The sequence below is a fragment of the Schistosoma haematobium genome, chromosome 1 (assembly GCF_000699445.3).
Source record: "Schistosoma haematobium chromosome 1, whole genome shotgun sequence".
NCBI lineage: Eukaryota > Metazoa > Platyhelminthes > Trematoda > Strigeidida > Schistosomatidae > Schistosoma > Schistosoma haematobium.
The window spans coordinates 48925979-48949360 of record NC_067196.1 but is presented as its reverse complement, the minus strand read 5'-3'; the positions used below and the strand labels follow the sequence as shown (position 1 = coordinate 48949360).

The 23382-nt window shown below is 37.8% G+C and overlaps 2 protein-coding genes across 3 annotated transcripts in view; both read right to left on the bottom strand.

The window, feature by feature from the left end:
* The window catches only part of UQCRC1_1 (mitochondrial processing peptidase beta subunit), a 33823-nt gene extending 10818 nt beyond the window's left edge, over positions 1 to 23005 (bottom strand). Inside the window, exons 1-9 of one of the 2 annotated variants that reach the window (XM_051208921.1) lie at positions 22337 to 23005; positions 22155 to 22295; positions 21903 to 22119; positions 21776 to 21867; positions 21558 to 21744; positions 21166 to 21523; positions 19337 to 19577; positions 12689 to 12764; positions 8190 to 11747 (exon numbers count right to left, since the gene is read on the bottom strand). In XM_051208921.1, the coding sequence (XP_051074329.1) occupies positions 11683 to 11747; positions 12689 to 12764; positions 19337 to 19577; positions 21166 to 21523; positions 21558 to 21744; positions 21776 to 21867; positions 21903 to 22119; positions 22155 to 22295; positions 22337 to 22384 (1425 nt within the window). In that variant the 5' untranslated portion in view covers positions 22385 to 23005 and the 3' untranslated portion in view covers positions 8190 to 11682. Of the gene's footprint in view, positions 1 to 8189; positions 11748 to 12688; positions 12765 to 19336; positions 19578 to 21165; positions 21524 to 21557; positions 21868 to 21902; positions 22120 to 22154; positions 22296 to 22336 lie in introns of those variants that run through there. The other variant, XM_051208922.1, reaches the window with a different exon arrangement.
* Positions 5282 to 6460, bottom strand: MS3_00001465 (uncharacterized protein; the record flags this gene model as incomplete). The annotated part of the gene is made up of 1 exon (XM_012942293.2): positions 5282 to 6460. One exon carries the CDS (start codon positions 6458 to 6460, stop codon positions 5282 to 5284), a length of 1179 nt encoding a protein of 392 aa, XP_012797747.2.
* Positions 23006 to 23382: the final 377 nt, after the last annotated feature.

Below are 23382 nucleotides of genomic sequence, written 5' to 3'. Positions count from 1 at the left end.
TGAATAAAATAAAACTTATAAATATTACGAGGAATCCTTATGAAAACATAGAGAAAAGTTTTAGGCTTGCCAGCTTCCATCAACAGGATATCTTTACAAATTTTAACAAAACAATTGTATCTAAGAGATCGATTCAATAACAGCAAACGATCCAGAAAATAATTATCACTAATCTGCTTTCACTATGGATTATGCCATGCCGTAGCATTGGTTGTCAAAATTGATATATCTATACCAGAACAAATAAATTAAGCCATCTAAACTCTACCCTCACAGTTGAAGGAAGAATTCTGACGCCTCATGATGGAAGCTGAGGTTTTTAGGAAATCACAAGACTGAAGCCTCTTCTAACAACTGGAGAAACAATTAATATAGGTATATGGAATGTTCGGACAATGTGGGAGCCTGGAAGGACCAATCAAATAGCTGTGGCAATTAGGAGATACAACATGACGGTTCTCCGAACCAGTGAAACCTATTGGATAGAAAAGGATAGATTCGAAAGAGTCGTTGTTATTTCTGGTTAATAAGAAAATGCTCCGCACACAGAGAGTTGCTCTGGTGCCGTCCAAAGAAGAACGAAATGCACTTATTGGGTGGGAATCTCACTGATCCAGGTTCATCGAAGCATCATTCAATATAAATAAGAAAGGAATTACAGTGAATGTTATTCAATGTTATGCACCCATCAATGATAGCAATGACGACGATAAAGATCAGTCTTATGGGAGGCTGCAATCGATCACGGCGAAGTGCCCAAGAAAGGACCTGACTATCCTGATGACAGATCTAAAGTCGGAATTGACAACAACGGTTATGAAGATATCATGGGACTACATGAACTGACTGGGAGAAAGGAACGAGAATGGTGAGAGATTTTCAAATTTATGTGCATTCAACAAATTGGTTATAGGCGGCATACTATTCCCATACAAACGCATACACAATGCTACATGAGCATCACCGGATTACACTACACAGAACCGGATCGATCGTATTCGCATAACCAAACTATTCAGGTCAATTGAAGAGGTGAAAACCAGGGGAGGTACTGACATAGCTTCAGATCACCACCTAGTTGTGGCCAAGATGAAACTAAAGCTAAAGAAGCATTGGACAACTGGAGAAACAGTATTATGAAGGTTCAATACAGCCTTCCTTCGAGATACTAACAAACTCAACGAATTCAAGATAACTCTCAACAACAGGTTGAAAGCTTTATAGGATCTAATGAAAAAAGAAGAAACTACTATGGAGGACAACTAGGAAGGGATCAAAGGAGAACTAACTTCAACGTGTCGAGAGGTTCTGGGTCTCAAGAAGCATCATCATAAGGAATGGATCTCCATTCAAGCCCTGTGCAAGATTCAAGCAAGCGAAACTACGGAGACGGCTATTAAAAACAGTTGAACAGGAACAGAGAAAGTAGAGACACAGACTGAATACACTGAAGCGAACAAACAAGTGAAGAAGAACATTAGAACCAGGAAGCTGAAATACGTGGGAGACCTGACAACGATAGTGGAAAAGCCTCAAGAAAAGGAAAAATGCGACGACTATGTGACACAACAAAGAAACTGGCAGGGAAATATAGTAAACCAGAGAGACCGGTCAAGGACAAAGAAGGCCAGCCAATCACTGAGATTTATGATCGGTGGAATAGGTGGGCAAAGGACTTTGAGGAACTCCTGAATAGGCCGGCTCCAATGAATCCACCAGACACTGAAGCAGTGCATACAGATCTCCCTATATCTGTCACTCCATCAACGATCGAAGAAATCAGGATGGTCATCAGACAAATCAAGAGTGGGGAAGCAGCAGGACCTGACCATATGCCAGCTGAAGCACTGAAGCTAAACACAGAAGTAACTGCAAGTGTACTCAACGTCCTATTCAGAAAGATTAAGGAAGAAGAACAAGTCTCGACAGACTGAAAATATGGATTTCTTATCAAGATAACAAACAAAGCAGATCTCAGCAAGTGCGAGAACAACAGTGGCATCATACTACTATCAGTGCCGGGAAACGTTTTAAACAGAGTGCTGTTGGACCAGATGAAATATTCAGTAAACTTCCAACTTCGAGACCAACAGGCCGGATTCCGTAAATATCGGTGATGTACACACCGAGTTGCGACACTACGTATTATCGTTGAATAATCAATTGAATGGAACTCACCGCTATACATCAACTTCCTGGATTATGAGAACACATTTCACAGTGTGGATAGGATAACATTGTGGAAACTTCTTCCACACTATGGAGTACACGAGAAGACCTTCAACATTATCTGGAATTCATACGACAGACTACACTGCAAAGTCAACTGACAGACGCATTCCAAGTGAGGACCGGAGTCGGACAAGTCTCCCTACTCTCCTCCTTTCTCTTTATCCTTGTGGTTTACTGGATAATGAAGACCTCCACACCTGACGGGAAGCACGGAATAAAATGATATGTTAGACGGAACTAGACGATTTAGACTTTGCAGACGACCTGGCTCTTCTATCCCATACACACAAACAAATGTAATTCAACTCACACAGTGTAACAGCAGCAGTCTCTGCATCAATAGGCCTCAACATACACAATTTAGAAAGCACAATCCTGAGGTACGACACAGAGAACACCAAACCATTCACACTTGATGGAGAAACTCTGGAAGGGGTGGAAACTTTTCCGTATCTAAGTAGCATCAGCGACAAATGTGGAGGATCTAATGAAGATGTGAATGCAAGGATTGGCGAAGCAAGGATAGAATTCCTACAGTTGACGAACACATAGAACTCAAAACAACTGTCAACCAATGTAAAAGTCACAATCTTCAATAAGAAAGTCAAGACGGTTCCACTGTATGAAGCCGAAACATGGAGAGATACCACAACCATCATCAAAACAGTACAAGTATTTATAAACAATTGTTTACTCAATATACTGAATGTTTGTTGGCAAGTTGCCATCAGCAGTAGCCTAGTGTGAGAGAGAACAAACCAGATTTCAGTTGAGAAGGAAATCCGGAAAATACGTTGGAGTTAGTGGATAGGACATACATTGAGGAATTCATCAGATTGCATCACGGCGCAAGCTCTAACTTGGAATCGTGTAGGGAAACGGGAAAGAGGAAGGCCAAAGAACACACTGAGACGAGAATTGGAAGGAGACATGAAAAGGATGAATGGAAACTGGAAACGATTGCCCAGGACAGAGTTCGTTGGAAAGTGCTGGGGGCAGTCCATGTTTCCCCACGAAGGGTAACAGGCGGAAATAAGATATATATAAAACTTATTTTGCTAAGAATAATGAGCAAAACCAAGCTGTTTAACAATCATTTTACAAAGGTTCTTTATAGTTTTGCTAAGATTAAATCTATAATTTGAAGATCGCTTCCGCTGAGTGGTGACATTAGCCAGAAAAACATTAGAAAACAAGAAGAGTTGAACAAACAGATAGTTCGATTCATTTTAAGGCTTTTGAGTGATGTAAACCGAGGACCCCACATATCCACCTTATGTCGTCTCATGCGATCATTCATTATGTTTCATTCCTAACATAATTCTCCAAATTAATATTAATCAGTGTTAAGATCTAGTTTCAAATTGAACTAATTTCCACAAGCCATCCAACACAATTAACTTCAGAACTCTTGGATTAAGAACTTCCCGCTGATAAGGTTGAGTGTATAGTAACCGGTAAAGATGACAAGTAGTCTGATGGGATAGTGAATATGTGTCAACTGAGATGGTTGGGTCATGTATAACGTATGTTCAACCATCATTTACCTCCAAAAGTGATGTTTTCTAGGGTAGGAGTGGATTGGAAGAAATCTGGGGGCACTTAAATCAAGATTTATCATTAGTTCATAAAATCATTGACTGCTGGATTGAGCCTTGTTGTTAGGTACAGAATTCCTAATTTTTGTCTTTACAATTAATATAACTAATGATTAAAGAAAATGATACGGTTGACAATCGGTCGCAAAAGAGCAGGTGCACTCATCTTTTGTCTTTTCTTAGATTTTGGGTTTTAAAACTGTTATATACTTTGAACTCAACTAGTTGTTTCTGTCTTCTAGAATTATATTGTCTGTCTTTAATGCTTTCCACTACTACTAATACTGTTACTAGCAGTAAAACTAGTACTCTGACACCCTCTTGATATTATCATCTAACTATGCTGACATAGCAACCTGAAAAGTTGCTTAAAATTGACTGACTGACGACCTAGTACAGGCATATGATCGAAATGCTAAAATCAATACAATCGCTAGTGTAAACAAGTCATTATGACTAAATGAGTGTTATTGAATATTACACATTTAATTGGTAAACTTTTATGAAATGGTATGGATGACGTGACTACAATCTTCAAGTAACCGACAAAACATTCTAGAATAATTTCTATCTCAATTTTCATTGTTATAAAAAAAACCTCATTTTGTACATTGGATATAGAGGTGTTCGTTCATCAATTTGTCCAAAATCAGTAAGATAACATTAAACTGACAATATTATTTTTTCTACCAGTGACAATGTGGTAGATTTGAAAATGAAACAGGAAAAACTATTATGACAAATTAATGTTTAGTACTTTAAATAATCAAAGTTTCCAAGAAATATTCAAACTAGATATAACTTTCTAATGTATGTGATAATAATTGTTAAGTTATCACTCTAATTACAAATAGATTAATACATTGTATTGAGTTCAGACTTAGTTGAACATCTTGTTGCCAATTCATTTTGAATAATGATAATAGGAAATTAATTCTGCCGGTTACGAGCCATATAGAATCTAAAATCGGTACTCTGATTTCTAACTTGAAACGTAATTGACTAGTTGAATTAATTAAATCATTAAAAATTAATTATCATCACAAAATGTGCATTGAATGTTTACTAACAAAGAAAGTGAAATTAATTAATGAAATTTCGTTCCTATAATAATGCTGATAAGCTTTGTAGGAATACTAGCAAATCTTTCAGTTTTCTCATAACATACAAGAAGTAATAATAATTATTATATTTATGTATCTCTCTTTTGTAATAAGTGACTCAATGGTATTACATACACATTTAGCTAAATATTGAAATTAGAAAATTATAGCACTCATCTGCTCAATTTAGAAAAAAATTTATCGCAATAATTGTTATTCCATTGTTGATGTTCACCAATAGAAAGCTACCTTTGCAAGGGATTTAAAAAGCACACCACTGAATATAGAAACCTATTAGAAAATGTTTTTTTTTCATAGTATTGAATATTTTCTAGACAGGATACTTGATTATGATTCAATTCCATTTGACCTATTTCCGAATTCTGTTCTGCTTAAACACGTTTCAGATTGTTGTTCACTTAAATAATTTGTTGATGTTTGCATATTGGATCGTTTTGAATATTTACAAAAACACTGATTAATAGTTTGAATAAGATAGATTTGTAATGGGCGTACAATAAATATAAGCGTACTTGGATTAATGCAACTATTCAGTGTTACAAGCCATAAACCAATTAAATGAGTTGTACAATCAATTTGATAAAGTATCCATCGATGTATACCAAGAAAGTAGTGAATTCTGTCATATGAATGCGTTATTAAAAATATTGTTTGCATAATACATGTAGCTATTGTTAAAGACTGAGCAATTTTACGATATCTTTTTTGTTTAGCACAGGATACAGTTAATTTATGACTTGATATTTTACGTGTCCAACTGTTGTTGGTACTACTATTAGTACGGATAGCAGTACTAAAACTATTATTATTATTATAATTATATTGATGGCGAAATGTTGTACTTTTCAACACTCCTATAACTTTTCCATACACACTGACAGTTAAAACACATGGAAATAAATAAGTAAGACATGGCCACAATATAGAATCCACTTTCATTAATATATATATCCAGTTTTTATCATATAATATAGTATCATAACATTTTTGATCACGATATTGTAATAATAATGGATTGGTAGCGATTAATGTTAATGAGTAAATTGAAATACTTGTATATGATAATATTATGTAAATATTTTGACGTAATTGATATGTACGACTACAAACAACAGCTCCTAAACGATCTAAAGCTGTACACATCATATTACTTAAACTTAGTAATACAACCAGCCAAAATAATGTGTGACTAAACCACACGTAACATAGTACACTATCAATAATTATATAACCTGTATACCAACGTTCAGATTTTAATATTTTTAATAAAGCAAATGTACAAATAAGACAATCAAATACACATTGATTACATAATAGTAGTGTTGTTAAACGTGATCCTAACTTCACATTGAGTAATCCATGTAATACAAATAAGTTTAATGGTATCCCAATTAATTGAACAATAATTGCAAAAAATTTTATATTGATAAATAAAATCATTTTAAATGATGAATTTGTAGAATTGATTGTATGTAATTGACTACAACTTATGTTTAAAGTATCCATTTTTAATTTGAAAATGTCATTTATTTTATCTTTGACGATAACACCATCTCCATTGATCTTTTGATGAAGAAAGTAATGCAATTAAAATAAAAATATGCATGATCTTTAACATTTTAAACAAATATTTTTAATTAGTTATTTGTGTGTAAATCTCATACTTTTTATCATTGTAAACATGAGTTCAGTAGAATTTTTTTTAAAGAAAACAAACAGTGAAACTTATTTGATAGTTTATAACATTAGAAAAATATCGCTATTTTTCATTGGTTAACTAATTTCATATTGTCGTTAGTTTTAAAATCGTATTGGTTTAAAATTATGGCAAACTTTATTTATGGTTAACCAAGAGGTGGTAAATAGAATATTAGAAAAGTTTCAGAACACGATAAGACGAATAATGTTAGTGTAACTGAACTCTAATATAGTTCAATATTTTAGTGATAAACAAATATTATCAGAATGGGTTTTGTGGAGATTTTTAGAAATTCCACAGGTGGAAATCATGAGTCAGTTGAAGCTAGACCACCATGGAAAACCTGGAAGCACTGGACGGCCGTTTCGTCCTAGTATGGGACTCCTCAGCAGTGCACATCCACGATCCCGTACCCCGTGGGATGTAGGAGATACTTCTGGAATTCTAGTGAGAAGCCGTTACCAGTGGAGTTCAACCAGGTCTGTTGTTAGATATCAGCTCACTAAAGACAATGGTGTACGGTGGCGCAACTTCGTGGATTGGTTGAAGTTAGAGATTAACACCGTTGGATGCCGTCTCAGTGGTCTAGTCGTTAAGTGCGCGCGCGCGAAGCTAGTAGGTCCTGGGTTCGAATCCCGTGGGGTGCGGGATCGTGGATGCGCACTTCTGAGGAGTCCCATACTGGGACGAAACGGCCGTCCAGTGCTTCCAGGTTTTCCATGGTGGTCTAGCTACAATTGACTCATGATTTCAACTTGTGAAACAATTATTGGTATTTATTATTATAAAAAAATGACAATTACTTTTAAAACTGATTTCTATCCACCAATTGTGTTTATGTTAGAATGAGTAAATTATATTTATACAAGTAAAAAAAGTTTATGATTACTCATTTGTAACTAGTTTTCACCACAAAGTGATATCAGCTAGAGAATTATTGCAACTTAGTGGATATTAAACAACCATTTTACTTTAACCTGAGACAACTAATTAGTGCGCATATATTTTACACACAATCTAGGTTACAGCCTTTATATCCTTAAAAGAGAACGATGTGTTGAAACCATTTAGTTAGGTAACAAAAGTTTATATTTCCAACTTTATACGTGTGTAAACATCAAGTAACATTTGATTTGTAACATTGATTCAAGCCTTTATTATTCTTATCACAACTAGTACACCTGTCATCACACTACCAATTTACACCTTTCACTTATTTATGTAATCTATTCCACTGTCACCATTGACTCACAAACTGTCTTGATTGGTTAAATAATTTCGTATATGCATATAAATATTACTGTATATTAGAGTAAAGTCTGATGAGGATCTAAAAGTAAACATTAAGTAAATGTTTAACTTTAATGTGAATGGTTAGTTGATTGAAAAGAAAAATGATTCGTTGATAATGACATCAAGTTAGCATTTCTATTTAACATATCGTACCATGAATTATTTGTACATATTTTTTTAAGGTAGAGAAATAACTTACAAACATAAGAAAAACGCTGGTGTAAAAAGTTAACATCTACTTACCAAACGAGGAAACAGGCTGTTTTCATTTTCTCGGCTTTTAGTGCAGTAATCGTATTCGCTGTAATTATAATAATATACCACTTACTACCTTTTCAAGTATCTCCAATTACATAAATTTTTCTAGAGAAGTCCATCATATATTCGATAAGTATTAACGGCCTTAGTACAGAAAATATTTTTGGAAAAATAGAAACACAAACTCTCCCTCACCACGTAACAAAAGTAGTGATAACTATCAATAACTTTTAGTGTGTCTTTCTATTTGCAAGTGACTTATCTTAGACGGCATAAATAGTAACTTCCTTAGTGTGACGATAAATAAAGTGCTAAAAAGATCGGTTACAACTAGCTCTACTACTTCAAACAATCCTCAAGTTTTTAAGCTTTCCAATTCTAAAATAATATTTCTGTTGGGAATAGAACTAAAGAGATGAAGAACTCTACCTTCTATATTCCATAAGGTAGCGGCTTGTTCTTTACAGTACCTAGATTTCAAGTAATCGTTAGTAGATACGAACTTCATGTTACTCGCTTTGGGTAGTAATATATTGCCAGTGCCCCTCACGTAAAGCGTGGCTGAGGACAAAGTACATAAACCTTTACCTAGCTAATGAATCCCATTATGCTAATATGATTTTTGAAGCAAGCATTCTTGCCATTATTAATGTGAATCATTACATATGTGAGTTTATTTTTTAACCTGTTCTGAGGTGCTTAAACTTTTAGTGAATTTATCGAAACACTTTACCTCCAATTAAAAGTAACACCCATTCTTTTTTCGTAAACAAGTCATCAGATGTTTTGTTTCCGTGTTCCATATTTTACATCTGATAATATTCCTTTAACAAACCTGATGATACTCTCAAGTTATTTTGACTTGATTTGGAACTCTATAAAAGTCCTTACTACAGATCCTTTGTTGGGATAGAATACAAAACTTCTCTCTTGTGATAACCACATTAACTTTTGGGTTAGACACTGTAACCTGTCACTTATCAAATTCAGTTAACTTATTACATGGTCACCGTCTTTCAACTTGATTAGTATACATATATTCTTACAGTCATCTCACAATCTGTAGATTTCCATTAGAAATTTACAATAAGTATTATGGAGAAACGGTAGATAGACAGTAAACTAACTCCCAAACTAACTTACAAGCGACCATAGAATTCGATTTGTAAATATCAGACCGTTTACTCAATAAACAAACAAGATATCAGTGCTTCAATAAGCATAAAAAACAATACTGTAGTCGAATTAAAATGAGAACAAAATTATTGAAAATTTTTTGAGTAAATTGCCGAATCATTTTTGCTATTCAAGCTTACTGTTGTATCAGTTTCCAAATAGCACGGTGAATCGATTACTAGTTAAAGAAGAAAGTTTTAGCAAGTGGTATGACATACTATTGGTATGATTTAAAAACAAATTGTGTTACATTCATAAACTGGGATGTGACAAATCAAATACTTTATATAAATTATGTAATCTCGTTGCTCAACTCCACGCCGTTTGTTTTACGATTTAAAATATGAAGTGATATATTGTAAACCATTGATCGTATTTGAAAAAATGTCACAACACCTAAAATCCCGATTCGTTATGTACGAAAAACAACAGTGACTAGCATTCATTCAATAGAACAACTGTTGTACTCATTTGTTTCCCGATTGATGAAATATAGTAACGTTATTATTAACTAGTTAGTATTATCTGTAACCAAGTCAACACGCCATAAGTGTATGCCGAATTCAATATTACTTTGTCAAATGACCCTGTCTCTGAAGTGATCACTACTAAAATGTACATAAATAATCCCTTCATTTAAACACATAACAGCTGCTCACTAAAAGTACTGAAATAGTCGTCCAACCTCAACTTTAGCCTGAGGATACTCATCATGTGTCGTTACCGACTATATCATTGCACCATCGTTAGCAATTTCCTATGGAACAACTATTGCCGATGAGAAAATGAAGTACTTCACACAGGAGTTACAAAAAGGTATACATAGTTGGATTTACATTACAATGACTGCCCGTCGAAGACGACTGCTAAATATCCCCTTACTGCTTCAACCTAACATCTTAGAGGGGTATGAATGGGTCATTAAACGCAAACCGGTTGACCTCTCACTGAATAGACTATCGAGCAACTGTTCGTACATTTATTTGAAACACTGCTTGTTGCCGAAATTTACCAGGTAACGTTAGAGTTTTACCTAATTTCTTCTGAGGAACTCCCAAGTTCTGTAACTGCAGAATAAAAATATTTTGACAATTAACTTGAATCTGATGTATCTTTTCGCAACAGTTTTGGGAAAATATGATGACCACAGCGACACCTTTATAACCATATTGTGAAATAAGGCACTTGATGTTAGATACAGCTATTGTTTTTATCTTAATAATTATAACTGTCAGATTTCGTAATTTCTACAGTGGGGTTTTTGTTGATGGGTATTTAATCACATGATCATGCTTGACACAGAAAAATGTGAGCGGGTATACGTCACGAGAAGTGGCAATAATGAAGACTTCCTTTTAGATGAAACCGATGCCTCTTTTACCTATAGTTAATGCCCCAAAAAGACTGCGTTCTTACAATCTCTGTCAGAAACATCCTACATCCTGAATTCGGAGAGGAAGTTGTTCTTTTAAACAGTGAGGGGATAGAAGGAAATATAATTGACTGTTATACTGTGAGCACAAAAACAGTGATGACGGTTAAGAAAGTAACTTTTAGAGCTCATAATTGCTTATTTTTAAATGGTCTATAATTACTTAAACTTATTAAGTTTGCAAATGAACTTCAGTTAGAAACGTTCGACTACCTAGAGTTAACAAACACAGTTGTTCATTTTAGCTGTTCTGTAGTATTTAACCTAATTCTTTATTCAACTGCATTAAAACCACATACTTTAGATTGTTCGACTTTAACATTTGGAATTTTATAGATCTGAAAATGTACGGGTTTCTGAAATAACAAAAACCCGAATCCAACATTAGTGCAGTAAATAAAAATATACCTAATATTGTCTCTGTTCACTGAACCTTTGACTTCAGAATCTACTCTTAGTAGTATCAGTATTATGCTAAACGTTATGACTACATATTTACTGTTCGACTGTACTCTCGGAAACTATGTATTTTATAACTAAGTAAATAATTCTACATGCTTTCCACTGTGCCAACTTTTATTACTCCACCAGGAGTTTAGCACCTGAAGTACTAGATTAAAATTTCCAACGTTTATTAGTCATTTCGTGGTATCACAGTACGACTGATTTTTGGGGACAGATATACACACAAAACACAGTTTAAATATATCAGTATAACTAAGCCTCGAAATAATCCGCTCTAGGAAAAAACGAATATTGCTACATAAACACAAGATAATACCGTACAATAGAAATCACAGAACTATGTAAGTATTAGGCTGTAAGCAGTGACATTAATAAAACTTGATATTTTAAACATCAACAATTTCTTTATAGAAGAAGCCACCAAGTTTTATCCCGAATACGATTGTAGTCAAGCATGGTTTCCACTGGACCTGGAATACAGAAAAAAGGAGGTAACATGGTTTTCGGAACTTCATAATTAAGTTCGGAATATCCGGATTACAGTACACGAATAAATATGACAGAATTGAAACTATACGAAAACTTATCCACTGTAACGGATATGGTTCATATTTAAAATACCATGTTTATTAACTCAAAGCCAATAAAAAATCCTATGGTCTTCGAAATAACGACAAGTCAGGTTTTATTTGGTGTTTCCAGACATAAATCCTTAGCAAACTTACAATAATCTTCGCTGTAGCAGGAGTATCCTTGTAAGACTTATCAACTGCTTGTTAGTAAACAAACCACATTGCCTGATTATTACGAAAAACGACAAAATTGTCTCGAAATTCCTGTAAGTCAGCGTAAGTTTCATGGAAATAGGCTACGTAAGCCCAGCAAAATATAGGTAAAATTTCGGTCGACTGACTGTAGTTAGTGAATACACATCATCCCATTTTGCACAACTTATTTGCATTTATTGTCCATGTTTCACAAAGCATAAAACCTGAAATTACTTCAGCTCTGCCATGGCCTATTTGCAAATATACGACGGTATGTCAGGAAAAAGAAATCTTTGTTCCGATTTCATTATTTTAATAAACCCTCTTTTAGAAGCAGTTCATTTACGCTAAGCCATACAAGTCTATCACCTTTTGGCAGTACCAGTAGTCCTTAAAACGAAAGTAACTACGTGAAGTAATATGACACTTAGCAATTCAAGAACAAACATTCAGATGACAATATGCTAGTAACTAAAATTTACTGCTTTTATATTCCAGTTGTATAAATAAACCAATAAATATCCAATAAATATACCAGTTCTGATAACTGGAATAATAGTCCAACAGCAAATATAACTATCATATTTGTGTAAGTGAATGCCAACATTTAACAGTACAATTAAATAAATTATGAAAACAGTTACCGATGGACGCGACAGCAGGGCATTTATCAAAGAAGTACTTCATGCATGTTTCCCTAACATGTTCAGCATTGAGCGCCTAGAAAACAAACGTACAGAAAGTATTATATTTAACAAAAATTTCGAAAAAACCATCGTATTTACTGTTTAACTTATTTCGTAAAAATAATCATTACTGAAGTTCAAAAGGGTAACTTATACATTTACCAACTGCATATAGTTCAGCTACCAGAAAACTTAACTCCGCCTGGAGTCCCTCCGGGGTCTACTGCCGGTCCCAAGCCCGGATAAAGGAGGAGGGTTGGGCATGGGGTTAGCGTCCCCATCCCGTAGAAAACTAACTCGCTAAAAAAACGCTAACGAGAAAAAATTATTCAAACCTCTTAAACTCTGCCCTGGGAGTCAGAAGATCTTCATTTAGAAGAATTATGACGCCTCATGATGAAAGCCGAACCCCTTCGGAAGTTACGAGGCCGATGCCCCTTCTGACAACCAGAGCGACCATTTATTTAGGTACATGGAATGTTCGTACAATGTGGGACACCGGAAGAGCCTTCCAGATTGCTGCAGAAATGAGAAGATACAACCTAGAGGTACTTGGGATCAGTGAAACACATTGGACACAAGTTGGACAACAACGACTAACTACAGGAGAGCTCCTGTTATACTCCGGCCATGAAGAAGAAAATGCACCACATACACAAGGAGTTGCATTGATGCTGTCCAAACAAGCGCAAAATGCGCTTATAGGATGGGAATCTCATGGACCAAGGATCATCAAAGCCTCGTTTAAAACAAAGAGGGCATTTCAATGAATATCATCCAATGCTATGCGCCTACCAACGACTACAATGAACACGCTAAAGATCAATTCTACAATAGGCTGCAGTCAATAGTCGAGAAGTGCCCAACAAAGGACCTGACCATTCTGATGGGAGATTTCAACGCCAAGGTTGGAACGGACAACACTGGATATGAAGACATCATGGGACTACACGGACTGGGAGAAAGAAACGAAAATGGTGAGAGATTTGCAAATCTATGTGCCTTCAATAAGCTGATCATAGGCGGCACCATATTCCCACATAAACGCATACACAAAACCACATGGACTTCACCGGATCACTCTACACAAAACCAAATCGACCATATTTGCATCAACAAAACGTTCAGGAGGACTATAGAGGACGTGAGAACCAAGAGAGGAGCTGATATAGCATCAGATCATCACTTACTGGTCGCCAAGATGAAATTGAAACTCAAGAAGCACTGGACAACGGGGCAGACAGTATCACAAAAGTTCAATACGGCCTTTCTCCAGGATACTAACAAACTCAACAAATTCAAGATAGTCCTCAGCAACAAGTTCCAGGCCTTTCATGATCTACTCATTGGAGAAGGAACTACTGTGGAGAGCAACTGGAAGGGGATCAAAGAGGCAATCACTTCAACATGTCATGAGGTCCTGGGTCACAATAAGCACCACCACAAGGAATGGATCACTGTTGGTACACTGGATAAGATTCAAGAAAGGAGGAACAAGAAGGCAGCGATCAATACCAGCCGAACAAGAGCAGAAAAAGCCAAGGCACAAGCTGAATACACGGAAATAAACAAACAAATGAAGAGGAGCATCAGAACTGACAAACGTAAATATGTGGAAGATTTAGCAACGACGGCGGAAAAGGCTGCAAGAGAAGGAAACATGAGACAATTGTATGACACGACAAAGAAACTCTCTGGAAATCGCCGCAAACCAGAACGACCAGTGAAAAGCAAGGAAGGCGAGGTAATCACCAACATTGAAGAGCAACAAAACAGGTGGGTAGAACACTTCAAAGAACTCTTGAATCGACCAGCCCCACTGAACCCACCCAACATCGAAGCAGCACCCACGGACCTCCCAATCGATGTTGGCCCACCAACAATTGAAGAAATCAGCGTGGCCATCAGACAAATCAAGAGTGGCAAAGCAGCAGGACCGGACAACATCCCAGCAGAGGCACTAAAAGCAGACGTGGCGGCAACTGCAAGGATACTCCACATTCTCTTTAATAAGACTTGGGATGAGGAACAAGTACCAACAGACTGGAAAGAAGGACTTCTGATCAAAATACAGAAGAAAGGCGATCTCAGCAAGTGTGATAACTACAGGGGCATCACTCTTCTCTCAATACCGGGAAAAGTCTTCAACAGGGTATTGTTAAACAGGATGAAGGACTGCGTAGACGCCCAACTTCGTGACCAACAGGCAGGATTCCGTAAGAATAGATCGTGTACAGACCAAATCGCAACTCTACGGATCATTGTGGAACAATCAATTGAATGGAATTCATCACTCTACATCAACTTCATTGACTACGAAAAGGCATTTGATAGCATGGACAGAACAACACTATGGAAACTTCTTCGACACTACGGCGTGCCTCAGAAGATAGTCAATATCATACAGAACTCATATGATGGATTACACTGCAAAATCGTGCATGGAGGACAGTTGACAAAGTCGTTCAAAGTGAAGACCGGTGTTAGGCAAGGTTGCTTACTCTCACCCTTTCTCTTTCTCCTGGTGATCGACTGGATCATGAAGACGTCAACGTCTGAAGGAAAGCGCGGGATACAATGGACATCTAAGATGCAGTTAGACTATCTAGACTTCGCAGACGATCTGGCCCTTCTATCCCAAACGCAACAACAGATGCAGGAGAAGACAAACAGTGTGGCAGCAGCCTCAGCAGCAATAGGTCTCAATATACACAAAGGGAAAAGCAGGATTCTCCGATACAACACAGCATGCAACAATCCAATCACAATTGACGGAAAAGATTTGGAAGATGTAAAAACCTTTACGTATTTGGGCAGCATCATTGATGAACAGGGTGGATCTGATGCAGATGTGAAGGCGCGGATCGGTAAAGCAAGAGCAGCATATTTACAACTGAGGAACATCTGGAACTCAAAGCAACTGTCAACCAACACCAAGGTCAGGATTTTCAATACAAATGTCAAGACAGTTCTACAGTATGGGGCAGAAACCTGGAGAACTACAAAAGCCATCATCCAGAAAATACAGGTATTTATTAACAATTGTCTACGCAAAATACTTCAGATCCATTGGCCGGACACTATTAGCAACAACGTACTGTGGGAGAGAACAAACCAGATCCCAGTGGAGGAAGAAATCAGGAAGAAGCGCTGGAAGTGGATAGGACACACATTGAGGAAAGCACCCAACTGTGTCACAAGACAAGCCCTCACATGGAATCCTGAAGGTCAAAGGAAAAAAGGAAGACCAAAGAACACATTACGCCGAGAAATGGAGATAGACATGATAAAAATGAACAAGAATTGGATGGAACTAGAAAAGAAGGCCCAGGACAGAGTGGGTTGGAGAATGCTGGTCAGCGGCCTATGCTCCATTGGGAGTAACAGGCGTAAGTAAGTAAGTAACCAGAAAACTTACCACCGTTTGAACTCCGAAGCAACCTTTAATCTTATTTGACCCTACGCTTTATATCTACTGTTTAAATATTTATAACACCAACCAACCAGCAGAGCATTAGCCTGATGGGTGCATAGGTTTTATATTAATATTTGAACACATAGATATTGGTACAATGAGGCATCACATACATATGCGCCACACAAATCTCCTTTGATATGTGTGAGGGCTGTGATACTGCTCGGGTGCCCAAACCGAAGCAGGTGGTTTCCTTAGGGGGCCACTCCCCGAGCCTTCGACCTGAAGGTCTGATCCACAAGGTAGTGGAGCATCGTAAGAGATCCAGTCCCATGGTAGCCGGTTACCAACGTTTGGTTCATACGCCATTTCTTCCCTCAGGATACTGGAGCCCATGTGTACCATTGGTTTAGAATCAGGGTTTTCCAACTCCCATAGGTGGACTCTCCATGTCTACCAACCCGGTTAAAGTGCCGAACATTAGCTTCTCGTCTTCTCAAGTTCGCAAACAACACCCCCACCACGAAAAGGCAATGAATAGGACTTCCCTGGCAGAGGCTATATACGCGTGGCCATGTTAGAGCATTTCAAGAGGGAGAGCGGACTCTCCCCACTCTCGGCTGTACCAGGGCATTTGGGGGCAAATAGGAACAATAACGAGTCGGATTTGCATGCACATAGCATGCAAACTTATTTTAATATCTATCTTACTGATATTATTACAAACATCAAGACATTTATGACCAGAAGATATTTCTGAAACCTGTTTTAATTTATTTATTTGAACACAAATATTGGTACAAGAAGGCATCAAATATATATGCGCCACACAAAACAATGAGAATTTAAAGAGAACGGAAAAAAGGTAAGGAGCGTAGAAAAAAAGGACAATAACGAACAGATTAGTGTAAGGTAGTGTAATAATAATAACAATGGGGGGAACGAAAAGGTACAATCAGAAGAAATCTATCAGTTAAGAAAGATACAACCACTTTTTATGAAGAAAGTAAAAGAAGGTTACAGCACGATCGCCACTGGCTTCTATTCTGAGCCATATCTGATAACGTCTCTGGCCACTGTGCTGAACCATCTCTCGGACCCCAGCCAAGGAGTCGTGAAGGACCAACACAAGCCAGTCCTTTGCAGCTTTCTTTCATACCACGACACCATGTCATACACTGACCACATCTCCGCTTCTTCCAACCAGTCCCAGAGTCGACAACTAATGCGCAACGTGGAATTCTCTGGGACGACATTCGTAGAACATGTCCAAGCCACCGAAGTCGATGTTTCAAGATGGTGACATCGATTGCATTATCATCTTTGTGCCCGAACACACAATGCCGAACCTCTGCATTACTAACATGGTGTAGCCACTGGATGTCAGCAATCCTTCGGAGACACCGACGATCAAACACAGAGTCTTCTAACGTCCTCAACTCGGAGGCCAGGTTTCACAAGCATAGAGCGAAACTGCTCTCACTGACACGTTGTAGATCCGACCTTCTACAGCCAGACTAACATCATGAAGGCGCCAAAGATGGCCCAGATTGGCATAAGCCGCTCTGGCTTTCACTATACGTGCATTAATCTCATCACTCACGCCACCACCAGGACAGTCTGACCGATGTTGCCGGAGCAGCAGGCCAGTTGAACTGGCCTTCAAAAAATTCTACTCATCGTAAAAGACGCCGATGGATGTTAGTGATTGGCATCCCGTCATCCTCACAGATGATCTCGCTCACACCAGACTTCTTGCTGCCAGTGACTCGGATGGGTTGAAAGAGCTTCCGGTAGTCACCACATGCAGCTGCTGCTTCCAACTCATTAGCACGCTCCGACCACCAGGCTTCTCGGTCCTTACGCAAGCTTTGCCCGATTTCATTACGTAACATCCTTCGTTTGTGGCCAAACTCACGGTTACCCGGAGTAGACCGACGGGCTTCGATGAGTTGTAAGGAGCCTGAAGAAACCCAGTGCTTATAAGCGGGACGTTTCGCGAACCTGCAAACGGCTTCACTCTCCATTTCCATGGCGTCATGCAATTGCAACCAATGCTCATCTATACTTTTCAGTGGAATGGTAGCTAGCCTAGAAGCTAGTTCGGTTCGATACTTACTTGCAACCAACTTGCTGACATCAATCCTTTGATGGTGGTCACTTCGTTGGCCACTGATTAGTAAGGTAAGATTGGCGCAGACCAGGGCATGATCAGAGTCCAGATAGGTACTCCAAAAGGAGCGGCCTTTTTGTACACAACCACGCCAGCGGTAGCTGATCTCGATGTGATCAATCTGAGTCCAGGCTTGAGATACAGAAGGAGGACGCCAGGTGGCACATCGGCGATGACTGTGCTGGAAGTTATTGTTAGCCAGAAACAGATTGTGGTCTGTGCACAGTTGCAGTAGACGGTCTCCGTTATCTGTCCTGTGACCAACAAGTCCCCATCGGCCACCTAAACGACCCTCTTCTGTGCCTAGACGCCCGACCTGAGCATTCAAGTCTCCGGCTAGTACTACAATATCTGTCGAACGCACTTTCTGAAGAACAGTTAACTGGTGGTAGAAACCTGTTATAAAAAGACCAGTATCAAAAATATTGTGAACTCACTACTATGATCAGAAACTAAGCAAAATGAAGTACAACCTTGGTAAACCTGTATTTCTTCTTTTTCTTTACTTAAAATGAACGACATTCATATATGTGCTATTGTAATTGATAAAGAATAATTAGAGGGATCACAATTGGTGATAATTTTACAATGACTGATTTGATAAATGGTTCTTGACACATTGGTTACAGTCCATATTTTTTATCAGAAAATGACAAATAATGCAGACGATGAAGTGAAACTAACAGACTACAGACGGAATGTCAGGGAAAATCAACTACTTTTTAAATTCGTAAGCTTTGTACGAGAACCTCAAATGAGTTTATCTTACAAAACTTGCTCATTCTATAGATAAATATAAACTAACTGAAAATGGTTTGAGAAAAGTCATTACATTGCTGTCAGCTTAACAATGTGTAGAATCATGGACAGAATGAAGTTTTAACAGAGAAAACAAGTAAACAAACTTTTAGTTACTAACATAAATAAGCCAAATAGGAGTTAAGTTGACAACCCAGGAAGAAAGCAATTTCGATACGAAGCTAATAAGGAAATGCCAAGTACGTTAAGTCTAACTTACGTCAATTCTGGCTAGCAATTCAGTTATAGGTATACGACGACCATACACCAACATGTGCCGACCAATTTCTTCACAAATAGGTGTAGTGCCATCTAACTGCAAAAGGAGATGTGTTTTCAATTGGTTCTTCGCTCTGTCGATTTCATGCTGAGTAACCTGAGTACACATACGGACAAATTCTTTAAGGAATTCTCCAACAGATTCACCCAAACCCATCTTTTCTGCTGTTAAGTAAACTCCCCTAAAAATTTCGGGACGAGTAGTGAGATATATAACTACAGGCTAACTTATACAAGTAAAAATGAAAGTATTACATGTGCGAAGAAAAAGTACGATGAATATTGAGAAACGTATGTATCGTAAATAAAAATATGTTTGTAATACCCCAATGGGTAGAAAACTTATGTTCTCTGAAGTGGTTTATACTGAGTCACGAAACGTTAGAAAATCTATGTTTCCTACTCTTTGGGATATTACAAATATACTATTTTTATCTATAACAATCTACCCAATGCGCAATCTATTTGAAATTATCAAGTTAAACCTTGGTAATGATACCAGCATATGTATTGATTGGTTCACCAAATTAAACATGTGCCTTGATAAAAAAGGCTTTTAGAAACATAACTCACACTAAGGAACATCTATTTCATAAGCCGTGTCGTGTAAATGAAGACATTTAGCGGTAACACAAACATAATCCTTAAGGTAAGTTGGCGAAAATCAGGAGAGTTTTCTATTCGTCTCGAAGTGGACTACGACCCACCAGAGCTGATAGGACTACTCAAGTATCTCAGGTGATTGCCACGCTTAACTACATCTTCTGCACCAAACTAGACATTAATCCAGACCGGTCCATGATTAAGTCTATCTTTAAATCCATTTAGACTAATTCACTAGCCTTTTGGGTTTTACCCCAATTGTCATATCAGATGTGTAGTTAAAACGTGACGAAGTAAATGGTGATATTTGCATTTGGTTGATGGACACAATCATGTACAGTGACCTAGCAACTGAGGGTACTATGACTAACCTACAAAACTCAAAGAAGATTCATATCAAATGCAAACCCTGACACCATGGTTTCTGAAAAATTTTAATCATTAAGAAATGCAATACAAAGAAGCTCAAGACTAACCACACTAGTCAGTCATACGAAGCCAAGTGTCTGATCACATTAACCAATTGACACACTGATATAAAAAACCTAAAATCATATCCCATACGATTATATCAGATATATTTTGCATATTGTTCTTCGTTGCACCGAAAATTACTTTTACATCTGTTTTTAATACTCAGTTTTTGTGTTAGTAAGGAATGTTACAACATAAGTCTAAGTACATTTGAAACTGATCCCACTTTGTTCGTTTCGAACCTGAAATTTCCTGCAACATTGATCGAAGCAAGCTTTGTGGTTTAGAGATCAATAGCTTCTGGTGGGAACTGAGAAGTATGCAATGAGAAACGAATACTTTCTTCATTCATAAATGACTCAATTAATAAATTAGAGCAGGAAGTTTGACTAAGAATAGCTGGGATAACTGTGTAGAGTTACTGTATAGTCCGCGACTATCCTACACAGTTCGAAGCTGATTCTAGAATCCGGTTAGGTACTTGCTACATTGTACAATATTTGTCAGTTATTTTAGTTCCTGTCATCCTTAGTCGATTTCCTTTCTTTATGTGGACATGAAATTTGGCAACAATAAGCAATATATTTCTTGTTGGATTATTGCTAACAACATTTGACAATGCATATATTTCAACTATATAAATAACGTTGTTATGGGTTAAATTTAACTTAATGGATCCAAAACATTACTAACCATAAAGAAGTATCATGGTAGCAAGTAAAGAAATGCTGGAAACTGTGTACCGAATTTTCCATAAAAAACTTGGAGGCCAGCTTGCTGGCAACATTAAATCCTCCCCCATAACTTCTATCCCAAGCACCATGCAGACTGCTTGCAACCATCAGTGCTAATGTGTCTGAACTTTGCCAACCGGGACCCTCGAACGCTATCGCAGCATGAGCTACTGGCATAGCATCGTCTCTGTCACGAATCTCAGAGCCTGTAAAACGACAGCGTTGTATGCTTGGTACCCCTTCGCCTTCCTGATAAGATGCCTGGAGATCGCCAAAATGTTTCTCCGCGAGGTCGCATAGTTGCTTATGCTCGACTCCTGAAATATTAGCTTGAAATAATCCTTCAAATACCTCCTGCAGCGCTGAGCACCATTCGTGGTGCTTTATAGTTCTGTTTGATAAAATTCTTCATATCACTGGCTCTCAAAGATTTGACATTTTCTACAGGTCCAAGAATCGTTCTCCCAAGAGGTGTCCCTTGATAAGCAGTTGCATGCAGGTAATCAAAGACGACCTCCTGGTAATTACTCTCAATTTCCTACAAACTTATCAAACAAGATTAAACAGACCTCCATTTCCCGTAAAATGACCCCTCTTTCACGTTCGACCTGACTATTCTCAAACTTGCTGTTCTTTAATATATCCGATAATAATTCAACCGCTATGTAGTACATATTAAAATATTATAAACTGTACCCCAAGGTAGATCCTCAACAAAACATTTCGCATAATACACCGTCATCTCACGAGATGTGTATGCATTTAAATGCGCACCTTTGTTTTCCACTTCAAGTTCTAAAGACTGTTGACTCCTCTTTTCAGTCCCCTTAAAAGCCATGTGCTCAAGGAAATGAGCCACACCATTATTAGATTCTGTCTCATATCGACTACCAACGTCCACCCAAACGCCAACCTAAAATCGAGTAAAACCATTGTAGGGTTACAAACCGTGCATGTAGGAGTATTCCAGTTCTCAGAAGCTATCCGAAAACCGTTACTTCCCAAAGTAGTCACCTTAGTCTCCGGCATATGAACCGTTTCAAACAAAGGGACATATTTAGTGGCTGACCCGATTTTCCTATGACGTATCTAGAAATATGTGTTACGCATTGTAGGAATTGAAAATATACTGAGGAGATTATTGGACTCAGTCTACGTGAAGCAAGTCGAAGTGCCATACCAAAAACAGGTAACGAATAAATTTGTAATGTTACACTTCGGAAACACCACAATATTCAATATATTCGTAAAGAGCCGATTTGGACCAGTTGATTTTTTCTCCCTTATGTCCAGATATTGTAGATAGGCGCCAAATTTTCAACATCGTCCCATAAGCCTTGTCGAATAACTACAATAGTGTAGCGGTAAATAAACCCCTAATCAATAGCTCTGTAAATCTTCGACATTGGATGCTGACCACATTAGTTCTAATGGACTCGCCTACCTGAAGGCGCTCGTTCATGCATCCGCACCAGATCACGAGTGGGAACGCCGTGCCCAACAACCCCTTCAATCTGGCTAGCAGATTAGATCAGTGGATTCTCGATATATTGATAGCATATCAAATATGTCTTCTAACCTCCTCGCTTCTGTCTTTTGATTCTACTTGGTAGATACGATTCATACTAGGTGTTACTGGTTAAATCATTGCCAGACTCCGAATACCTGTGACGTCTTCACTGGTGAGCCCAACGTGATCTGGTTCACCAAGTCGTAAACTGTGCGTCTCTTCTATTTTGGAATTCTGTATTTTATTGCTATATTTCAACCATCATATATTGTGATATATTTTCGTGTTTTTGGTTATATATATGTATATATTGCTCGTTCATTCCCGAACGTGATATTTCACGATGACGGAACAGACACCCAAAGTACTTAAGCTTAAGACTATGTCCCCATCTTCGTTACAACTAATGCCCTTCTGGCCAGACAACATCGAGGCCTGGTTCTGCTGCGCAGAAGCCGACTTCTCCGAGCACGGCGTGAACGACACACGTGCACAATTCCTCGCAGTAGTCAAGGCACTACCGCGCGAATCCAACAAGTACGTAACACCTAGTATGTTTACTAGTGATGTTTTGGAACCCTAAGAAACACTGAAACGATCTATTCCTAAACGCGGAGACCTAACCGATAGATAAAGGTTAGGCCAACTCCTCAATAACGTCGATCT